We start from the raw sequence: 17,453 nt of genomic DNA, 5'->3' as shown, positions 1-17,453 counted from the left end.
CCAACCCTCTACAGGCACACAGCATGTAATGGTTTCAATGTAGAGAGAAGAGTTGAGAAGATTCTGCCTTTAGACAGGAGATAGCAAAGCATAGAGAAACTGCTTCACCTTGATGGTCGAGTGGTTTCTCCTGGGTTCTCTCCAAAAAACCCATTCTGACAGGAACCAATTGTTGTTGGTTGCCCGGCAGAACACTGGATTGGCCACCAGCCAATCAATTGAAATAATGCCTTCAATCTCTTGGGTGCTGATAGATTATTGATTCATTCATTTATTGCTGTTTTTAGGGACTGAGTGAGTGCATAGCTACAAAGTGGAATTATTCAAAATGCCATGACTGTGAAAAGATATTCATCATTTCAGATGACGACTTAACTATTGGATTTTCGGGTCTTGTCTGTAGAAATATAGACATGGTTTTAGAGAATGTTTCATATAATGACTAGACTATTGTAGTTCAGTGCATTTAGCAATAAGAATGTATCAACTAATCAGTTACAGCAAGATATATGGTCAACAGTGGCATGAGAAACCTATTGTCATGAGGATGTGCACGTAGACAGTGAGTTATTCTTGATGGATACCAGTCAGTTAATCTTCAGTAATGGCCAATGTTTGATTACTAAATCATCCTCTTCAGAGACATCTATTTGAACAAATCAGGAGGTCTCAGCTGAGAGTTAGAAACCAATGAAGGTAAATGAGGTCTCAGACCATTGATAAGAGTCCCTTAAAAGTAAGACCTCGTGGTCAAGATTTCTCCTGAATTCCTGAATCATCTATACTTTTGTTTGTGTTTAAAGTGATTTCCTTATGCTTTTATGTTTAATGATTTTTTTTCCATGTGTTTGACCCTTGTATGTATTTGATAGTTTGTTGCTAAGTTTTGATTCAGTTCTTATTCAAGTGAATAATTAGCAATAACTTTGTATTTTTGACACCTCCAATCAACCGGACTATCGACTCTCATTAGAAGATAAAATAAGAGATCCTACAGGTGCCATAAAGTCTGGGTTCTTCTGCTCAAAATATAAAACTTCATAACAGCGTATTAGTTTGACACTTCCTCTGCTCGAATTAAAGAAATGTCTCCATTAACGATCCATGGGCCAAAAACAATAAAGACAAAATAAAAGGAATATGAACAAAGAGAATCAACATGAAAGGGCCCTTACAACTGGTAGACTTAATATTTGACTGTGACTAATTTATATTAATTAATCTGGCAATTACAGCAAAAAATGGCACGGATATATGTGGGATGAAAGCAAAACATTTTAGGCCGCAACTTGCACATATTTTTTTCTCCCGAGTTTAGTGTTGAAGTTGCATTGTTAAAGCAATACCTGATGGCATCTTGTCTGACATAGCTTTAATATAAATCGATATGTGAGAAACACCAAAGCCAAATCCGATGAGGATTAGGAATTTAAATCAATAGGTTTTTACTAACAACCTTCATAATTATATATCCCTATTGAAGGAAAAGCCATCTCCCAATTATGTCCCTTTGCAGTATCAAGTTTTTTTTTTTAAATGACGGTTTCATCAACATTTTCCAAAAATTGAAGGATATTTTTCAATCGAGATAAAATAAGTGCACAATACTAAGTATCAAATTGCAGTGCTGTAGACAAAGTGTTGAAATGTGTTGTGTACCTGATCCTAATCAATAAAATACCAAAATAAAAGATACATTCAGACAGTCAGATTGTAATTCCAGTTGTCGGCATATTAATTTCATAGGTGTGACCTTCAACTAAGATGTATATCCATGATATTTAAAGAGACAATGTCATCATTTATTAGACTTGCTATTTATGAAGAATTGTTTAGATACTGGGTGCTGCCAATATTATAAATCTTTTAAAAATAAGCCAACAAGGAGATGGATTTAAATTAAAAACAGTTGAAGCAAGCATACTGCAGCATTCTGGCGTGCCGATATTGATTCATCTTCCTTACAAAGACTAAATCCCTCTTCCATACCACCCAACAAGATCACAAGTCATCACTACGAACAAAAATATTTCAAAAGCACACAAAATAAAACAGACAGGAATAAGTAAAATGGGATGCTGAAATTAACAATGATTCAATTAAACCATTTGATTTTCAACCAATCAAAATGGTGGACAAGGAAGCATATTCAAATTTCAAGGCACAACATTATATAACAGCAAGATATATTCATACTACTTCTTTAGGATCAGGCCATGTGGTTGCGTGGAGAAACCGCCAGTTTCACACAGTGGGGAGAAAAAATATAATTAGTCATTCATGATTGGCGGCCTTATAAACATCTTGGCAGCTGCTTGATGGATGTATTAAAAGGAGTAGGTATGCACTGTGAGAAAACTCTTTCGGTGAAATACAACTCACAAAAGGGAACATTATTAACTGTGCCAAGCAAATGCAAGAAGAATGTAGGAACAATAAAGATGCAAGCAAAAAAATGTCCTTACTTGACTCCATATCTTTCCCTGAACATGATGTGATCCCTGTAAGTACGGTTCACATCGAGGTCAATCTGCCTGATGTCTGGGGATATTATCCGGGCTTTGCTTTTAAGTTTCTAAAGTATTTTTTAAAAAGCAAAAGAGAGACATAAGAAAGATGTTTGGGAATTGTCGGCAATATTATCTATTCAAAATATTATGCTAAACCTACTTTGATACGTTGTCAGCATCTTCAAAATGTTTTGTATTTAATTCATCACTCCATACAATCTTCACCTATAATTTAGGCCTATTTATTCATCTTAAAAGCATTCACATTTTATGGAAATATATGAAGAATTGAATTACAATTTTTAACTAATCTTTGGTGTTCTTTTTACAATTTTTATACATGCAACAATTCATGCTTCATTACAGTCCTATGAGCATCAAAAGCCCATCAATTTCCTCATCTGTGAGCCTTCAATTGCTGGAAAGTTGCATGTTCGAGAAATTAGATAGGGGGTGGCTGATGGAAAAGAAAGGAGACAGCAAAGGAGAAAATTGGGCCACATTCAACATCCACAAAACAAGTCTATCAACACAGGTAATTAGAAATGCCAGTTAAAAGATAAAGGAGAATCATCAAACCCAACATTAGTCTTAAAATACACTCTTGGTTGAGATGATGGGTCAGAAATCAAACCTGGGCATTTATAGTCTGAATTGCCTCATATCACATCACACTGTTAATTTGCCTGTCAAGTGATTCAAGCACTTTTATTAAGTATTAGATTATCTCATAATCAAACAATAGATATTATTTCAATATTCTTTAGGTATAGAAGTCAAAAATGCTTCTTCTCCAGGTCAGGGATTTTTGGCCACGTGAACAGAAAAAAATACATACAGGTGTAAGTACCGCAATCTTCAACTTGATGGCACTGCAAAAAATGTCTTCAAATAAATTGTGCTGGAAAACACCAAATTCTAAGCACTTCCTTACATTATGTTGAATTGCAGAAAAAATTTGTACAAAATACCAGGTAAAAATTAGACACAATGTAGAAAGTCAACACAGACAACATTGCCAGTCGCAGGAATTAGAAACTTTGAACAATTACAGCCATGCTGCAAATGAACTGAGATAGAGAATAATTTACGTTTGGCAGATTGTTGAATCAGTACTTTTGATATTACTTATCCTTATTGTCACAAGTAGGCTTACATTAACACTGCAATGAAGTTACTGTGAAAAACCCCTGGTCGCCACACTCCGGCACCTGTTCGGGTACACGAAGGGAGAATTCAGAATGTCCAATTCACCTAACAGCACGTATTTCGGGACTTGTGGGAGGAAACGGCGGTGAGCACCCGGAGGAAATCCACCCAGTCATGGGGAGAACGAGCAGACTCCACACAGACAGTGAACCAGACAGCGTCCCAGGTTCAGGAATTGAACCTGGGACGCTGGAGCTGTGAAGCAAAAGTGCTACCCACTGCGCTACCATGCTGCCCCTAATCTGGACCTCATTCAATTAGCGCCATCACCATTTGGTATTAAGTAATACTGGCATTACTTAAACAAAGGTTTATACATTCCTGTAGTACATTGAAAATAAGACATGACTACTGTGATTTGATTTTAATTCTAGAAACATAAATAATTTGGTCGAATATTGGTTCATTGAATAATGAACATAGGGATTTGCTCACCTGTTCTAGCTGCAAGTTTCTGAACATAACCAGGCTTGCCAGAAGCAGGCACCAAGGAGATCAAAGTACTTCCCTCAGGTAGTGGAAAAAGACAAAGCTCAGAGGGCAGAACAACTCATCAGCATCTCCCTTCAATCATTTAAGAAGGGCAAGGGCATAGACTTGGGAGAACATGTACCACAAACACATCTTTCCAATGTCACCAATCACAACTTGGTGCAGAAATAATTTTACAGAAGGGGGCTGGATAGGGCAGAGGTTTGACACATTATCCTTTAATCTCTGGGAACTGGGTTCATCCCAGATAAATTTAATTCACATGTCAAATCTTCCATATCCAACAAATTGTACCTTGCACAAAAAATACTATAATTAGGAAAACACTTAAACGTGAAAAAGAAATCATGAAAAGTAGCCGAATCCAGTTGCCAATCATAAGCAATTATGAATTTAAGCAGAATCATAGAACTTACAGTGCAGGAGGCCATTGGGCAGCACGGTAGCACAGTGGTTAGCACTGTTGCTTCACAGCACCTTGGTCTCAGATTCTATTCCAGGCTGAGTCACTGTCTGTGCGGAGTCTGCATGTTCTCCCCGTGTCTGCGTGGGTTTCCTCCGGGTGCTCCGGTTTCCTCCCACTAGTCCCGAAAGACGTGCTATTGGGTAATTTGGACATTCTGAATTCTCCCTCTGTGTAGCCGACCAGCTGGAATGTGGTGGCGAGGGGCTTTTTACAGTAACTTCATTGCAATGTGAGCCTACTTGTGACAATAAAGATTATTAAATTCAGCCCATCAAGTCTGTACCTGTCCTTCTTATGCCCATGCCGCCACCCGATTCCCATAACCCATCAACCCCACCCAGCCTTTTGGACACTAAAGGGCAATTTATCCTGGCCCATACACCTAACTGGCACATCTTTGGACAGTGGGAGGAAACCGGAGCACCCAGAAGAAACCCACGCAGCCACGGCGAGAATGTGCAAATTTCTCACACACAGTGACCCAAGGTTGGAATTGAATCCAGGTCCTTGGAGTTGTGAGACAGCAGTGCTAATCACTGTGCCACCATGCCACCCAGGAAGGTACGATTAAATCTGCTAGTATATTATTTGGCATTGCTAATATGTCCAATGTTTAAATGAAAATAAATCATGTTTAACATGATAAAGAAATTATGAACCACGTTTGTCAAAATTCCCAAGTGTCATTTTAAATATACCAATTATGACTGGTTATCAACAGGCTTTTATTTACAGATATAGATGCATTACAGAACCTATGACCAACAACACTTTCATAGGTGGATAATCATACACGTTTGTGGTCACCAAAGACGAGAAGACAACATCAACCATATTCCTTCCTGTGCTTTGAACAATGTGAGTAAACTAAAAATCATGGAAGCGTGGTTTCTAGTAGAGTTAAAAGTATTAGAAATTGTAAACAAAGTACTCACATCATACAAGTCTTTTTTCTCCGATTTTATTTTTTGTATTTCCAGAAGCAAAGACCAGACCTCTCCTCTCAGCTGCAGTGGAATTCCCTTGTAAATTCTCCGCACCACCTTTGAGCCAAAGTTTTTAAAAACGTTATTCAAAGCTTACAACACAAAGTTTAAATGCTTAATAATGACCTGAAAATATAGCTGCAAGAGCAGTTTCAGATGAACAGCTCATTAAATTTCCATTCTGGTTGGTGGAAGAGTCCAGCCTTGACAAGGGCCCTCCCAGATACAAAAATCAAATCAAGTCCTCTGCATTGAGTGATCCACAACCTCACTGGGATGAAATCCATGGAAGCTCAAATATACTAGGGCATACCATCACCCAACTTTAAAAGCAACACCCATTCTTTTGTAAAGAATGTTGTGGTTAGGGCAGCATGATGGCGCAGTGGTTAGCATTGCTGCCTCATGGCGCTGAGGTCCCAGGTTCGATCCCGGCTCTGGGTCATTGTCCGTGTGGAGTTTGCACATTCTCCCCGTTTTGCGTGGGTTTCGCCCCCACATCCCAAAGATGTGCAGGGTAGGTGGATTGGCCACGTTAAATTGTCCCTAAATTGGAAAAAATGAATTGGGTACTCTAAATTTACATTAAAAAAAAGAATGTTATGGTTTCTGCTACCTGAAAAGCACAACATCAAGGTGAACACTTCAATAGGTATGTGGCACAATTAAAACCACAACTGAACAAAGAAGAAAAGCACAGCACAGGAACAGGCCCTTCAGTCCTCCAAGCCTGTGCCGGCCATGCTGCCTGTCGAAACTAAAATCTTCTACACTTCCAGGGTCCATATCCCTCTATTTCCATCCTATTCATGTATTTGTCAAGATGCCCTTTAAACGTCACCATCATCCCTACTTCCACCACCTCCTCCGGCAGCGAGTTCCAGGCACCCACTACCCTCTGTGTAAAAAAACTTGCCTCGTACATATCCTCTAAACCTTGCCCCTCGTACCTTAAACCTATGCCCCCTAGTAATTGACCCCTTTACCCTGGGGAACAGTCTCTGACTATCCAGCCTGTCTATGCCCCTCATAATTTTGTAGACCTCTATCAAGTCTCCCCTCAACCTCAGTCGTTCCTGTGAGAACAAACCAAGTTTATTCAACCTCTCCTCATAGCTAAGAACTGTGTCCTTACCTTGTCCGAATACAACGCTGTACTTTCGTAATCAAAATATGGTGTACCGCAAGGATCTATTTTGGGGCCACTGCTGTTTGTCATTTTTATAAATGACCTGGAAGAGGGTGTAGAAGGATGGGTTAGTAAATTTGCAGATGACACGAAGGTCGGTGGAGTTGTGGATAGTGCTGAAAGATGTTATAGGATACAGAGGGACATAGATACGCTGCAGAGATGGGCTGAGAGGTGGTAGATGGAGTTTAATGCGGAAAAGTGAGAGGTGGTTCACTTTGGAAGGAGTAACAGGAATGCAGAGTACTGGGCTAATGGCAAGATTCTTGGTAGTGTAGATGAACAGAGAGATCTCGGCATCCAGGTACATAAATCCCTGAAAGTTGCCACCCAGGTTAATAGGGCTGTTAAGAAGGCATATGGTGTGCTAGCCTTTATCAGTAGGGGGATTGAGTTTCGGAGCCACGAGGTCATGCTGCAGCTGTACATAACTCTAGTGCGGCCGCTCCTGGAGTACTGCGTGCAGTTCTGGTCACCACATTATAGGAAGGATGTGGAAGTTTTGGAAAGGATTCAGAGGAGATTTACTAGGATGTTGCCTGGTATGGAGGGAAGGTCTTACGAGGAAAGGCTCAGGGACTTGAGGTTGTTTTCGTTAGAGAGGAGAAGGCTGAGAGGTGACTTAATAGAGACATATAAGATAGTCAGAGGGTTACATAGGGTGGACAGTGAGAGTCTTTTTCCTCGGATGGTGATGACCAACACGAGGGGACATAGCTTTAAATTGAGGGGTGGTAGATATAGGACAGATGTCAGAGGCAGTTTCTTTACTCAGAGAGTAGTAGGGGTGTGGAACGCCCTGCCTGCAACAGTAGTAGACTCGCCAACTTTAAAGGGCATTTAAGTGGTCACTGGATAGACATATGGATGAAAATGGAATAGTGTAGGTCAGATAGACTTCAGATGGTTTCACAGGTCGGCGCAACATCAAGGGCCGTACTGCGCTGTAATGTTCTATAAAATAAATGGCTTGCTGACTTGATATGTCTATCCTTTCCATTATACCTTTTGAAGCAGGACTTGAAGAAACTACATCATTACCTCTTGCATGTTCCTGTAACACTGTTCTCAACTATTCTTTTAATAATCTGTATTAGTGTCACAAGTAGGCTTACATTAACGCTGCAATGAGGTTACTGTGAAAATCCCCTAGTCGCCACATTCCGGCGCCGGTGAGGGAGAATTCAGAATGTCCAATTCACCAACAGAACGTCTTTTGGGACTTGTGGGAGAAAACCGAAGCACCCGGATGAAGACACGGGGAGAACGTGCAGACTCCGCACAGACAGTGACCCAAGCCGGGAATCGAACCCGGGTCCCTGGTGCTGTGAAGCAACAGTGCTAACCATTATTCGACCATGATAGATTTTATGTCCAAAGATTATCAATGATTTGAAAATCTAAGATTAATTCACAAATTCAGTTGTTGAAAAATGTTATGGTCTCAAAGTCCTCATTTCAGAACTTGCAAATTTCACATCAACTTTCAGGTTTTCTCTGGCAGCAAGCGTATTAATTTCAAAACTGATCATCTTTCTTATTTAATCACTGCAGCCATGATTTGTTGCTTTATGTTTCAAAAATTAAATTCAGGTATTGCTTATTTTCCAGTTGTACCTTCCATGTAAATCTTCCTAAATCTTATTCTTATTTTAGCCTCAAGGTTGGTTATTTTATGTTGAAGATTTTCAGATCGGTATCTTTTTCATTTTACCTGTTACTGAATTAAGTTCCAAACCCTGATCCCTTCTTCCCTCCATATCCCTTGATCATTTTAGCCCAAAAAGGTATATTTAACTCCTCCTTGAAACTGCACAACAGTTTGGCCTCAACTACTTTCTGTGGTGATGAATTCCACAGCTTCACTAGTCTCTGAGTGAAGAAATTTCTCCTTCTCAGTCCTAAAAGGTTTACCCCTTATCCTCAAACTATGACCCCTAGTTCTGGACTCCCCCACCATTGGGAACATTCTTTTTGAATCTACAGTGTCTAATCCTGTTTGAATTTTATAAGCTTCCATGAGATCCCCTCTCACTCTTATAAACTCCAGTGAATATAATCCTAAACGACAGTCTCTCCTCATATGACAATCCCACCATCCCAGAAATCACCCAGGTAAATTTTCGCTGCACTCCCTCCATAGCAAGAACATCCTTTCTCAAATAAGGACACCAAAACTGCACACAACACTCACAGGTATGGCCTGACTAATGCCTTATCCAATTCAGTAAAACATCCCTTTTCCTATACTCAAATCCTCGTGCAATGAAGACCAACATACCTTTTGCCTGCTGTACCTGCACATTTACTTTCAGCAACTGATGAACGAGGACATCATGTTCTAGCTGAGTATCCACCTCTCTCAATTTACACCCATTCAAATATTAATCTGCCTTCCTATTTTTGCTACCAAAGCGGATAACCTCACATTTATCCACATTATACTGTATTTGCCATGTGTATACCCACGCATACATATGGCATACTATCCAAATCCCGCTGAAGCATCTCTACATCCTCCTCCTCAGCTCATCCTCCCACCCAAATTTGAATCATCTGCAAATTTGGAGATAATACATTTAGTTCACTCGTCCAAACATTAATATATACTTTGGACAGTTGGGGCCCATGAAGCTGTCCATATTTCTAGGTTAGTTAATTACAATATGCAGAATGAGTAGAGATCAGGGCTTTTGCCTCCGTATCAGTGTCAATCCAGCAGCCAGGAACAGATCTGTTGTGTTTCTTAGAGTAAATTACTTTTCTTAAACTGCAACAAAGCTGGCCTGCCTTGAAGACAGTAGAGAATTCAGCTTTGCTGAAGTAGAAATTTGACTGCATAAAGTTCAAGGTAACAATCCAGTTTGCTGAAGTTGGCCAGTGGATCAGCAAACTGCAAACAAGAGAATGGGAAATGTCAGTAAACACAGTTCAGAGGATGAAGGTGCAGTACTGTAAATTATTCATTGCCCTCATCAGGCATAGCAAGGTTGGGGTATGCACTATGAATCCTATTTATGCACTGCAGCAGCTATGATCAGCCTGGGCTATTTTATCCTACCCATTCACACATTCCCCATGTCTCTAGCTTCTTATGGATACCCACTCGGCTACATTTTGCGCTTCCTGGAGTCTTTTTTGCTTCGCACCTCCTTCTTCAACAGAAAAATGAAGAGGTCAAGCCTGCCATACCCTTCCATGTACAGAACCCACTTGTTGTATGTTGGAGTCTTTCAAAGACCTACAGACAGTACTTTTGACACAGGTTTTGGGATATGGTATGTTACCCACATCAACTGCTCAATGCATGCAAATTTACATTTCTGGATTGACCTGTTCTTGGTATTTTCTGATACTATAGCAGGACTAATTAATCATGATTTTCCTTTCAGCAATCTTGTAAAATTGCAGTTATTTGAAAATCATAGCTACTATTTTCAGTGAAGTGTACAGGAGGCTGCATGATATAATGTTGGTACTTATTCTGGTCATGAGTTATTCATCCATTCCCCATTCCAAGAAATTGAAATGTTTCATCCAAAGGAATATCCACTCCAACCATTTGACTATTTTCTGCAGACAATAATTAATTTAAACATGTCTGTATAATTTATTTAGATATCCACATATTTTGGTCTTTACAAAGACACTGCAATTTTCATGTAGTACTCAATTGATCTTGTTATTCATATCTTCTTAGTAAAACAGTAAAAAATATATACAAGGCCAAACGGTACAAAAGCTCATTTTGTGTTGGAGAAACAGGGGAATGTATGGGAAAGGGGGGGGGGGGGGGGGGATACTCTGATTATTAAAACAGCTCACAACACGTTTCTACAAAAATCAAATGGTACCAGCACTAAACAATGCGCTGGAGAGACCAGATACCCTTGCCTCTGTAGCAACAGAAGGGAAAGGAAGGGGCGTGATGGGGAGAGAGGGGAAAGGAGGGTGGTGGGGAGGGAGGGAGGGAGTCTGAGTGTTGGTGAAGGGGGGGCCCAATAGGGCACTGCCTGAACTGTCTACAGAGGCAGAAAAGCAAAAGAACCTTCAATTGTGATGTCCAAAAGAGAGAAGGAGGAATCTTAAGCCTCAAAATTAATAAGATCAACGAGTCTTGCAGAGCAATTGGCTCTTACATTTTATCGCCAGATAAGAGAGGCAAACAAGATCAATTAGAATCTTGGACTATTCCATTATTCTTTGGCAACTCAGACTTGAATTAATTAGGAGAAACAATATCAAAGATGAACAGTCACAATCTTGCAATCAAATGACTCCATTCCAAGGTCTGCTAAAGAAATTGTTGAATGCATAAATATAACTAAAACTGCAAAAAAGAAATTAATCTATTTGGTGCTCAACACATTGGGTGTGAAGAGCGTCATAATTTAACACCTGAAGCAAATATATACTACGGCTACGCAAAGTGCAAACTGGGCATTTTAATGCTGTTATTACACAACTATGGTACTTTCTCTAGCTTTTGAAGGTCAGTGGCTTGGTTCTTGTGGTTTGCTGCAACAATACAGTATACCTGATTGAGGTAATTTGTTCAGATACTGCAAAGGCGATGAGCCCTGGCAATATCACAGCTGGTACTGATGACTTGTGTTCCAGAACTTGCCACACCTCTCGCCAAGCAGTTCCAGTACAACTACAACATGGCCATCTACCCGGCAATGTAGAAAACTGTCCAGGTGTGTACTGTAGACAACAAACAAGACAAATCCAACCCAGTCAATTACCACCCTATCAATCTACTCTCCATTGTCAGAAAAGTGATGGAATGCGCCATTTACAGCGAGTCATTTACAGTGCTATCAAGCGGCACTTACTCAACAATAACCTGCTCATGGACGCTCAGTTTGAGTTCCACCGGGTCACTCTGACCTCATTACAGCCTTGGTTCAAACATAAACTAGTTCAAACATTGATAGAAGAGCTGAATGCCAGTGGTGAGATGACAGTGACTGCCCTTGACATCAAGGCAGCATTTAACAGAGTATGGCATCAAAGAGCCCAAGATAAACTGAGTCAATGGGAATTGGGAAAATCGTTTCCGGTGGCGGCAATGCGGAGCTAAGCCGCACGTTCGGCAGCTCCCGCTTTCGAAGGACTTGTGGGCTCTTTTACGGGCCCCAAACGGCGCTGATTTAACGATTCCCAGTGTGTGAAGGGGTCCGGAGTAATACCCCCCAGGATTTATGGTGCAGACCCGGAGTGGGGCGAGGAAAAAAGCAGCAGCAGCTCCCCTGGAAAAGCGGGGGAAGGTGGACAAAATGGCAGCCGGTGGAGCCCCCGAGGAGTGGAGGCAGTGGGCGCAGGAGCAGCAGGCGGCCCTGCTGCGCTACTTAACGGAGCTGAAAGTGGAGTTGCTGGACTCTTTGAGAGTTACTACAAGTAAGCTGCTGGAGACCCAGACAACCCAGGGTGCAGCGATCCTTGAGTTGCAGCAGCAGGCCTCTGAGCGCGAGGATGAGGACTCGGCTCTCGTGGGGAAGGTGGAGATGCACGAGGCGCTCCACAAAAAGTGGCAAGATCGTCTAGAGGAGATGGAGTTTCGGTCAAGGAGGAAGAACTTGCGGATCCTGGGCCTCGCGGAGGGGTCGGACCTGCCGGCTTATGTGGCCGTGATGCTGAACTCGCTGGTGGGGGCAGGAACTTTCCATCTGCCCCTGGAGCTGGAGGGGGCCCACAGAGTACTGGCCAGGAGGCCTAAGGCGAATGAACCCCCGCTGGCGGTGCTAGTGCAGTTCCATCGGTTCAGTGACCGGGAGTGTGTGCTGCGATGGGCCAAGAAGGGGAGGAGCAGCAAGTGGGAGAATTCGGTAGTGCACATCTACCAGGACTGGAGTGCGGAGGTGGCTGAGTGGAGGGCTGGGTTCAACCGGACGAAGGCGGTGCTCCACAGCAAGCAGGTGAAATTCGGCATGCTGCCGCCTGCGCGCTTGTGGGTCACCTACAAGGACCGGCATCACTATTTTGAGTCCCCGGAGGAGGCGTGGGCCTTTGAGCAGACTGAAAAGTTGGACTCAAACTAGGAATTGGGGACTGTGGGGGGTTTTGTATCACTGTGTATGCTGTTGCTGGCTATTCTGTTTCTCTTTTCTCTGCTTTCGGATGGTGTTGGTTATGGTTTTGTGTTTTAAGGGGGGTGTTGGGGGTCTGTTTGTTTTTTTTTGTACGGGGTTGGTGAATGGGTTGGGACTGCTTTTTGGGAGCTGCGTTGAGGGGGTGGGGTGGGGCAGTGTGAAAGCGCAGGCTTTCCTCTGGTTTCCCGCGCTGCGGGAGGAGGGGGGTGGAGCTGGAGGCAAGGAGCATGGATATCAGTTCCGTTTTCCCACGCTGGAGCGGTGCCAAGGAGCTGCGGGGGGCCCATATCGGGAGGGGTTGGAGTTAGGGCGGGAGCTGCCGGGGTCAGCAGAAGTCAGCTGGCTCACGGGAGTACTATGGAGGGAGGGTCGCGGCTAGGAGGGGTCCTAGCCTGGGGGGGATACCGGGTTGCTGCTGGATTGGCCAGGGAGGAGCTGCTGCGGGTCGGGGTGAGGTTCTATCACCATGGGAAACGGGCCGAGTGGGGGGTGCTGGCCAGGTGCGAGCAGTCGACGGGCTATGGCTTGTCGGCGGGGGAGGGGGGGCGGGGTGCTCCCTGATCCGGCTGATCACGTGGAACGTGAGGGGGTTGAATGGGCCGGTTAAGCGGGCCCGGGTGTTTTCGCATCTGAAGGGGCTGAAGGCGGACGTGGCCATGCTTCAGGAGACTCACCTGAAGGTGGCGGACCAGGTTCGTCTGAGGAAGGGGTGGGTGGGGCAAGTTTTCCATTCAGGGCTCGACGCGAACAACCGGGGGGTGGCGATCCTGGTGGGAAAGAAGGTGGCGTTTGAGGCCTCTGAGGTGGTGGCTGATCGTGGCTGCAGATATGTGATGGTGAGCGGTAAGCTGCAGGGGGAGAGGGTGGTGTTGGTAAATATATATGCCCCAAATTGGGACGATGCTGGTTTCATGAGGCGTATGTTGGGCCGCATTCCTGACCTGGAGACGGGGGGGGGGGGGGGGGGGGGGGGGTTTATTCCCGTATTGATTTTTTGTCATGAGTAGGGGGCTGGTCCCGAGGGTGGATGCCGCCGAATATTCGGCTATAGCGATTTCGGACCGTGCTCCGCATTGGGTGGATCTGGAGATGGGGGAGGTGCGGGACCAGCGCCCGCTTTGGCGTCTGGACGTGGGGTTGTTGGCTGATGAGGTGTGTAGGAGGGTCCGGGGATGTATTGAGAGGTACCTCGAGGCCAATGATACTGGGGAGGTCCGGGTGGGATGGTGTGGGAGGCTCTGAAGGCAGTGATTAGGGGGGAGCTGATTTCCATCCAAGCCCGTAGGGAGGGGGGGGGGGGGGGGGGGGGGAAGAGAGAGGGAGAGACTGGTGGGGGAGCTGCTGAGTGTAGATAGGAGGTATGCGGAGGCCCTGGAGGAGGGATTGTTGGGGGAGCGGCGTAGCCTGCAGGCTAAGTTTGATTTACTGACCACCAGAAAGGCGGAGACACAGTGGAGGAAAGCGCAGGGAGCGGTCTATGAATATGGAGAGAAGGCGAGCAGGATGCTGGCGCATCAGCTCCGCAAGCGGGACGCGGCAAGGGAGATAGGTGGAGTGAAGGATAGGGGTGGGAATGTGGTGCGGAAGGGGGTAGAGGTCAATGGGGTCTTCAGGGACTTCTACAGGGAACTGTACCGGTCGGAGCTGCCGGTGGTGTTGGGGGGGGGGGGGGGGGGGCTTTTTGACTGGGGGCGCCGATTGAGTTGGAGGAGCTGGTTAGAGGGATTGGCCACATGCAGTCGGGGAAGGTGCCGGGACCAGATGGGTTCCCGGTTGAATTTTATAAAAAATATGCGGACCTGTTGAGCCCCCTGCTGGTTCGGACCTTTAACGAGACATGGGAGGGGGGAGTTTTGCCCCCGACGATCTCACGGGCGCTGATTTCCCTGATCCTGAAGCGAGATAAGGACCCCCTGCAGTGTGGATCATATAGGCCAATTTCACCGTTGAACGTGGACGCCAAGTTGCTGGCGAAGATCTTGACCACTAGAATAGAGGACTGTGGGCCGGGGGTGATACATGAAGATCAGACGGGTTTTGTGAAGGGGAGGCAGCTGAACACTAACGTGCGAAGGCTGCTAAATGTGATAATGATGCCGGCGGCAAAAGGAGAGGTGGAGATTGTGGTGGCATTAGATGCGGAGAAGGCTTTTCATAGAACTATAGAATTAACAGTGCAGAAGGAGGCCATTCAGCCCATCGAGTCTGCACCGGCTCTTGGAAAGAGCACCCAACCCTATCCCCATAACCCAGTAACCCCACCCAACACTAAGGGCAATTTTGGACACTAAGGGCAATTTATCATGGGCACTCCACCTAACCTGCAGATCTTTGGACTGTGGGAGGAAACCGGAGCACCCGGAGGAAACCCACGCACACACGGGGAGGATGTGCAGACTCCGCACAGACAGTGACCCAAGCCGGAATTGAACCTGGGACACTGGAGCTGTGAAGCGATTGTGCTAGCCACAATGCTACCATGCTGCCCTCACTGGAGCTGTGAAGCGATTGTGCTATCCACAATGCTACCGTGCTGCCTTTTGATAGGGTTGAGTGGGGGTACTTGTGGGAGGTGTTAGAGGGGTATGGGGAAGGGTTTATTAAATGGGTGAGGTTGCTGTACGAGGCCCGATGGCGAGTGTAGCGACAAATGGGAGGAGGTCCGAGTACTTCAGGCTCTACCATGGGACGAGGCAAGGGTGCCCCCTGTCCCCCTTGCTTTTTGCGTTCGCAATTGAGCCTCTGGCCATGGTGCTAAGGGAGTCGGGGAGGTGGAGGGGTCTGCTGCGGGGTGGGGAGGAGCACAGAGTGTCACTTTATGCAGATGACTTGTTGCTGTATGTAGCATTCCCGGTGGGGGGAATGCCGGAGGTGATGGAGATTCTTGCTGAGTTTGGGAGTTTCTCGGGCTACAAGTTGAACCTGGGCAAGAGTGAGCTGTTTGTTGTACACCCGGGTGATCAGGAGGTGGGGATTGGTAGGCTCCCGCTAAAAAGGGCAGTGAGGAGTTTTAGGTACCTGGGGGTTCAGGTGGTTACTAGGTTGGTGGAGCAGATGGAGGGGGAGTTTAAAAGGTGGGACATGCTGCCGCTGGCGGGTAGAGAACAGTCCGTTAAAATGACGGTGCTCCCGAGGTTTTTTTTTGTTCCAGTGCCTCCCCATTCTTATTCCAAGGGCCGTTTTTAGGAGGGTGAACAGCAGCATCACGGGATTTGTCTGGGCGCACGGGACTCAGAGGGTGAGGAGGGTCTTTTTGGAGCGGGGCAGGGATAGAGGGGGGCTGGCGCTGCCCAACCTCTCTGGGTACTATTGGGCGGCTAATGTCTCGATGGTACGCAAGTGGGTAATGGATGGGGAGGGGGCAGCATGGAAACGGATGGAGATGGCGTCCTGTGGAGGCACGAGCCTGAAGGCACTGGTAACGGCGCCGTTGCCACTCACTCCAACGAGGTACACTACGAGCCCGGTGGTGGCGGCTATCCTCAAGATTTGGGAGCAGTGGCGGCGACACAGGGGGGGAAGTGGGGGGCTCGGTGGAGGCCCCGCTGCGGGGGAACCACCGGTTTGTCCCAGGGAACATTGATGGCAGGTTCCTGGGGTGGCACAGGGCGGGCATAAGGAAGTTGGGAGACCTGTTCATTGACGGGAGGTTTGCGAGCCTGGGTGAGCTGGAGGAGAAGTTTGAGCTCCCCGCAGGGAATATGTTCAGGTACCTTCAGGTCAAGGCGTTTGCTAGGCGGCAGGTGGAGGGGCTCCCTTTGCTGACCCCGCGGGGGGTAAGGGATAGGGTGCTTTCGGGGGCGTGGATGGGAAGGTGTCTGACATCTATCAGGTGATGCAGGAGGTGGAGGAGGCGTCGGTAGAGGAGCTGAAGGCTAAGTGGGAAGTGGAGCTGGGGGAGCAGATTGAGGAGGGGACATGGGCGGACGCCCTGGAGAGGGTGAACTCCTCCTCTGCATGTGCGAGGCTTAGCCTCATCTAGTTCAAGGTACTGCACAGGGCTCATATGTCCGGGACATGGATGAGCAGGTTTTTTGGGGGTGAGGACAGGTACATTAGGTGTTCGGGGAGCCCAGCGAACCATGCCCATATATTTTGGGCATGCCCGGCACTGGGGAATTCTGGCAGGGGGTGGCGAGGACGGTGACGAGGGTGGTAGGGTCCAGGGTCAAGCAAGGCTGGGGACCCGCGATATTTGGGGTTGGGGTGGAGCCAGGAGTGCAGGAGGCGAAAGAGGCCGGTGTTTTGACCTTTGCGTCCCTAGTAGCCCGGTGGAGGATCTTGTTGCAATGGAAAGATGCGAGACCCCCAAGCGTGGAGACCTGGATCAATGACATGACGGGATTCATTAAGCTGGAGAAGGTCAAAATCGCACTGAGGGGATCGGTACAAGGGTTCTTTAGGCAGTGGCAGCCTTTCCTCGACTTTCTGGCTCAACGATAGGGAACTAGGTCAGCAGCAGCAGCAACCCGGGGGGGGGGGGGGTATTGTTTATGTGTTTATGTT

General features: G+C 46.0%; 1 protein-coding gene across 6 annotated transcripts in view; it reads right to left on the bottom strand.

Moving 5' to 3' along the window:
* Positions 1 to 17,453, bottom strand: part of usp6nl (USP6 N-terminal like) — a 277,494-nt gene that overhangs the window by 95,463 nt on the left and 164,578 nt on the right. For all 6 annotated transcript variants that reach the window (XM_038811849.1, XM_038811850.1, XM_038811846.1 and 3 more), the window contains 2 exons: positions 5,613 to 5,720; positions 2,466 to 2,575 (listed from right to left, as the gene is read on the bottom strand). In XM_038811849.1, the coding sequence (XP_038667777.1) occupies positions 2,466 to 2,575; positions 5,613 to 5,720 (218 nt within the window). The remainder of the gene's footprint in view (positions 1 to 2,465; positions 2,576 to 5,612; positions 5,721 to 17,453) is intronic.

The sequence above is a fragment of the Scyliorhinus canicula genome, chromosome 11 (assembly GCF_902713615.1).
Source record: "Scyliorhinus canicula chromosome 11, sScyCan1.1, whole genome shotgun sequence".
In the NCBI taxonomy this organism is placed as follows: Eukaryota; Metazoa; Chordata; class Chondrichthyes; order Carcharhiniformes; family Scyliorhinidae; genus Scyliorhinus; species Scyliorhinus canicula.
This window is presented reverse-complemented; position numbering and strand designations above follow the sequence as displayed.